Raw genomic sequence first — 6043 nt, 5'->3', positions numbered from 1 at the left:
TCCACATAAAGGAGGAACAGGAGGAACTCTGGACCACCGTGGAGGGAGAGCAGCTCAGTGTGAAGGAGGAGACTGATGCTACAGAGTTATCATTCACTGCAGTTACTGTGAAGAGTGAGGATGATGAAGAGAAGCCTCTGTTCTTTCAGCTTCATCAGCAACAAATGGACAACAGAGATGATCCAACCAGCAGCTCAGCTGAGCAGATGAAAGTAGAAGCTGATGGAGAGGACTGTGGAGGAGCAGAAACCAGCAGTAACCCAGATTTGAATCCTCATGAAGATGCTTCCAGCTVTTCAGAGACTGAAGTCAGTGAGAATGATGATGAAGAGAAGGAGGATGGGAACAATCTTGGTACTCAGCTGGAACACTTGTCAGACTCTGGATCAGAAACTGAAGACTGCGAGAAAGACTGGGATGAGAGCAGTGCTCCTGAGTCAGGGTTAAACTGTGTCAACAACAGATTCTGCTGCTCTGAGTGTGGTAAACAATTTCTCCACAAGCGCTCCCTTCAGAGACACATGACAAGTCATTCAACAGTAAGACGGTCAAACTGTTTGAGTCATAAGAAAAGTGTCAGAGAAAAAAAACATGCAGAGCCACGTGGAGAAGTCCAGACAAAACCCAAATCATTAAATTGTGAAGAATGTGGTAAAATATTTACCAAAAAATCTAAATTAAACCGTCACATGAGAGTCCACACAGGAGAGAAACCATTTGTATGTGAGGACTGTGGCCATAGATTTTCACAGAAGGGTAATTTAAACGCACACATGAGAGTCCACGCAGGACAACAACCATTTGTGTGTGAGGACTGTGGACATAGATTTAGCTATAAATCTTGTTTAAACAAACACATGAGAGTCCACACAGGACAGAAACCATTTGNTCCAGTGATCAGAATCCAAATATACTGTATATCCAGCTAGTTGAACAGAGCAGAACAGAGGTCCCACCTTTGACATGTCCTCCCACGGAAAAAAATTGTTCCAAAAATTAATTAAGAGACCAGCTAACCAAATCCATAAAAATAATTCCACAATTTTTTTGTTTCGGATGAAAACGTAAAGGAGGCTTCAAGCAGCAAAGCAGGGAAAGATAAGGGAGGCCAGGAGAGAAGGAAAAAGTGCCTTACTCCTCCGAGAGCAGGAAATAATTAATTACTAGTTGTAAATTTTTTCTGATGCAGTGGCGTGCCATCTCCAGCAGATGGCGATCCAKGCAGCTGCCAAGGTTGCCTATACCAAGTGAAATACCGCCCAATCTACTACTGTCGTGCATGTTGAATTGTATAGACTGTCTGCAATTTACACGGATTTTCCATAATTTTGCAGGTATACGGACGTATACAGCAATCTCATGGATTTTTTCATGTTTTACAGATTTTTTCAAAAACTCAGTTTCAAATTTATTTAACACGTCAGAGCCTGTAAGATGTTAAAAAACAATAACATTAAATATCCACTTCCAACCCACTCTGCTGCTACAAATAAGTTCTTCCATCCTCATTCTTCTGATATTGCTGCACCCTGCCCCTCCCCTCCGCAGCTGACAGTCTGCCTGCAAGTGAGTTAAACAAAACTTTTTAATAACAAACCCTGGAACTATTCAGTTTAAATTCTGTGTGAACTGTTGAATCTCTTTAGGACCTGATTTAATATTCAAAGATAAACTGCTTTTCTGTTCTGTGTGGACTCTCATGTGTTTGTTTAAATTTGATTTTTGTGCAAACTTTTGTGCAAACCTTCGTTCACAACGATCACAAGCAAATGGTTTCTCTCCTGTATGGCCTCTCACGTGTTTATTTAAATGTGACTTTTCTCCAAACTTTTGCTGACAATGATCACAAGCAAATGGTTTTTGTCCACTGTGGACTCTCATGTGATAGTTTAAATGGGACTTTTGTCCAAACCTTCGTTCACAAAAATCACAGGCAAATGGTTTCTCTCCTGTTTGGATTCTCATGTGATAGTTTAAATGCGACTTGTCTCCAAACCTCTGTTCACAAAAATCACATATAAATGGTTTATGTCCTGTGTGGATTCTCATGTGTGTTATTAAATTTGACTTTTGTCCAAACTTTCGTTCACAATAATCACAAGCAAATGGTTTCTCTCCTGTGTGGACTCTGATGTGTTTAAAATGGACTTCTGTCCAAACCTTTGTCCACATTGATCACAAGCAAATGGCTTCTCTCCTGTGTGGACTCTTATGTAATACTTTAAATTTGACTTGTCTCCAAACTTCCGTCCACACTGATCACAAACATATGGTTTCTCTCCTGTGTGGATTCTCATGTGTGTACTTAAATGTGACTGTCTTCCAAACATTTGTCCACAATGATCACAAGCAAATGGTTTCTTTCCTGTGTGGACTCCCATGTGTGTGTTTCTCTGAGATTCTGTGTGAAATGTTTTTCCACACTCATCACAACTAAATGGTTTTTTCATTGACTGGAATGTCTTGCTAGAACCTCCAATTTTCTTCACTCTGAAACGTTTCTGTTTAACCAAACAGCTTATAGACATCTTTGATTGGCATGTCATGTGAAATTGTTTTCCATGCTCAGAGAAGCTGCAGAAGTTGTTTACAGATTTTACACCTGACTCAAGAGCCCTGCTCTTCTTCCAGTCTTTGNTTTAAAAACACACATGAGAGTCCACACAGGACAGAAACCGTTTGTATGTGAGTACTGTGGACAAAGATTTAGCTTGAAGGCTAATTTAAATAGACACATGACAGTCAACACAGGACAGAAACCAATTGAATGTGTGGACTGTGGCCAAAGACAAGTTAAAACAGACACATGAGAGGCCACACAGGACAGAAACCGTTTGTTTGTGAAATCTGTGGACAAAGATTTATTTATATACTTTAGCTTATTGATTTCATTTTAAAAAGCAACAAATTCCATATACAGTAAAATTACAAATGTCGAAATGAAAGACAGCAGAAAGAAGAAAAAACATTTTCTGCCCCTTTAAAAAAATTCTTAATGATAATTTATTAATTTGAAAACAAGTTTTTGGTTTCAAATTCTGTCTGCATCATCTCCAACATCTGTTCTATATTTTTACCCAAACAAAAAAGAGTAGTATCATCTGCTAATAAAACAATTAAAAAGCCCTGACACATTTACCAAGTCATTCACATATAAAATAAATAACTTATGTCCAAGTACAGAACCTTGAGGAACTCCACATTTGATGTTACAGAGTTCATATCTGACATCATTTATTTCAACGAACTCTTTCCTATTTTTCAAATGGCTAAATACCCATTGTAGGGCTGGTTCTCTAATGCCATATTTATTCAGCTTTTCAAGGAGGGTACTATGGTCAGTGGTGTCAAATGCTTTCTTTAAATCAACATAAATACTAGCACAGTGCTGTTTTTGATCAACAGCAGTTATTTGTTCTATCAATTCCCTGAGAGCCATTGATGTAGAATTTTTAGCTCCAAACCCATACTGACTGCTACTTAAAATATTTTGTGTATCGATAAATTGATCTAATCTAGTCACAAATAAATTTTCTAAAATTTTTGAAAACTGGTAACAAGAATATTGGTCTGTAATTATTGAACATACATTTCTCACCATTCTTAAAACTAGGAATTACCTTAGCTATTTTCATATTATCTGGAAATATACCTGTTAAATGATAAATTACATATATACTGTATACTCACACAGTAAAGAAACCAGTAAAAGATAATGGATGTTCAGTAGGTTGGCTCAATAACACAGTTCATTATATCTTTGACAAACATCATATCCATGTCCACTGAATCTTTTGATATTTTGTCTGCAAGATTTTTTTACAATGTTCAGTATTTCTTCTTCTTCTTCTTCTTCTTCTTCTTCTTCTTCTTCTTCTTCTTCTTCTTCGTCTTCGTCTTCGTCTTCGTCTTCGTCTTCGTCTTGTCAGTTCCAACAAGAAAAATATTGTTTGTACAATTGGTAACTGTATGACTCACATTATTATTTACTTTTGGTATTTTAGCTTCAAGACTTGGGCCAACATTCACAAAATAATGATTAAATCTATTTACAATTTCATTCAGACCATGTTTTTCAGTGGTGTCCAAAGTCAGTCCTCAGTCAGTGTCCTGAATGTTTTAGGTGCTGCCCTGGTTCAACACAGCAGAACCTAAGGAGTGCTAAATTAGTAGGCCTTCTCAGTACGCCATCAAGGTCTGCAGAGGCSTACTAATTAAGCACTCYTTAGGTTCAGCTGTGTTGTACAAGGACAGTTCCTAAAACATGCAGGACACCAGCCCTTGAGGACTGACTTTGGACACCACTGATGCAATTCATTGTCATACTTTACAAAATATTGTGAAATACCTGATTGTATTTTATGATTTTTCAGAACACGATTCATTACTTGCCATGTTGCTCTTACATCACCATTACTTTTGTTAAATAAATCACTGTAATATGCTTTTTTATAATCTGTACCAACTTATTTTTATGCTTCTTTTTTTCCCTCAATTTCAGGAAGCATGAATACAAGTAATACCTTTTTTAAGCATTCCTCAACCCTGTTCATCATCCATGGTTTGTCAACAATATTTCTCTTTGCATAATTTTTTGCACACAATTGTTTTTATACAGAGCTCCTAAAATATAGATATAGATACATAAACACATCATATGTTCTGTTTACATCATCCCTTCAGAGACACATGACAAGTCATTCAACAGTAAGACGGTCAAACTGTTTGAGTCATAAGAAAAGTGTCAGAGAAAAAAAACATGCAGAGCCACGTGGAGAAGTCCAGACAAAACCCAAATCATTAAATTGTGAAGAATGTGGTAAAATATTTACCAAAAAATCTAAATTAAACCGTCACATGAGAGTCCACACAGGAGAGAAACCATTTGTATGTGAGGACTGTGGCCATAGATTTTCACAGAAGGGTAATTTAAACGCACACATGAGAGTCCACGCAGGACAACAACCATTTGTGTGTGAGGACTGTGGACATAGATTTAGCTATAAATCTTGTTTAAACAAACACATGAGAGTCCACACAGGACAGAAACCATTTGCATGTGAGGACTGTGGACGAAGATTTAGCCGTAAGGGTAATTTAAAAACACACATGAGAGTCCACACAGGACAGAAACCGTTTGTATGTGAGTACTGTGGACAAAGATTTAGCTTGAAGGCTAATTTAAATAGACACATGACAGTCAACACAGGACAGAAACCAATTGAATGTGTGGACTGTGGCCAAAGACAAGTTAAAACAGACACATGAGAGGCCACACAGGACAGAAACCGTTTGTTTGTGAAATCTGTGGACAAAGATTTATTTATATACTTTAGCTTATTGATTTCATTTTAAAAAGCAACAAATTCCATATACAGTAAAATTACAAATGTCGAAATGAAAGACAGCAGAAAGAAGAAAAAACATTTTCTGCCCCTTTAAAAAAATTCTTAATGATAATTTATTAATTTGAAAACAAGTTTTTGGTTTCAAATTCTGTCTGCATCATCTCCAACATCTGTTCTATATTTTTACCCAAACAAAAAAGAGTAGTATCATCTGCTAATAAAACAATTAAAAAGCCCTGACACATTTACCAAGTCATTCACATATAAAATAAATAACTTATGTCCAAGTACAGAACCTTGAGGAACTCCACATTTGATGTTACAGAGTTCATATCTGACATCATTTATTTCAACGAACTCTTTCCTATTTTTCAAATGGCTAAATACCCATTGTAGGGCTGGTTCTCTAATGCCATATTTATTCAGCTTTTCAAGGAGGGTACTATGGTCAGTGGTGTCAAATGCTTTCTTTAAATCAACATAAATACTAGCACAGTGCTGTTTTTGATCAACAGCAGTTATTTGTTCTATCAATTCCCTGAGAGCCATTGATGTAGAATTTTTAGCTCCAAACCCATACTGACTGCTACTTAAAATATTTTGTGTATCGATAAATTGATCTAATCTGGTTTTTAATCCGCCCTGTGATGGACTTGCGACCTGTCCAGGGTGTACCCCGCCCCTCGCACTGTGAC

General features: G+C 37.0%; 1 protein-coding gene across 1 annotated transcript; it reads left to right on the top strand.

The window, feature by feature from the left end:
- Positions 1-6: 6 nt before the first annotated feature.
- Positions 7-5324, top strand: LOC106523624 (gastrula zinc finger protein XlCGF8.2DB-like). The gene is made up of 2 exons (XM_014017117.1): positions 7-521; positions 4690-5324. Exons 1-2 carry the CDS (start codon positions 165-167, stop codon positions 5266-5268), a joined length of 936 nt encoding a protein of 311 aa, XP_013872571.1. The 5' UTR covers positions 7-164; the 3' UTR covers positions 5269-5324.
- The last annotated feature ends 719 nt before the right edge of the window (positions 5325-6043 follow it).

Source organism: Austrofundulus limnaeus, unplaced genomic scaffold (assembly GCF_001266775.1).
Source record: "Austrofundulus limnaeus strain Quisiro unplaced genomic scaffold, Austrofundulus_limnaeus-1.0 Scaffold161, whole genome shotgun sequence".
Classification (NCBI taxonomy): Eukaryota; Metazoa; Chordata; class Actinopteri; order Cyprinodontiformes; family Rivulidae; genus Austrofundulus; species Austrofundulus limnaeus.
Note: the sequence above shows the minus strand (reverse complement) of the source record. Positions and strands in the feature narration are given on the sequence as shown.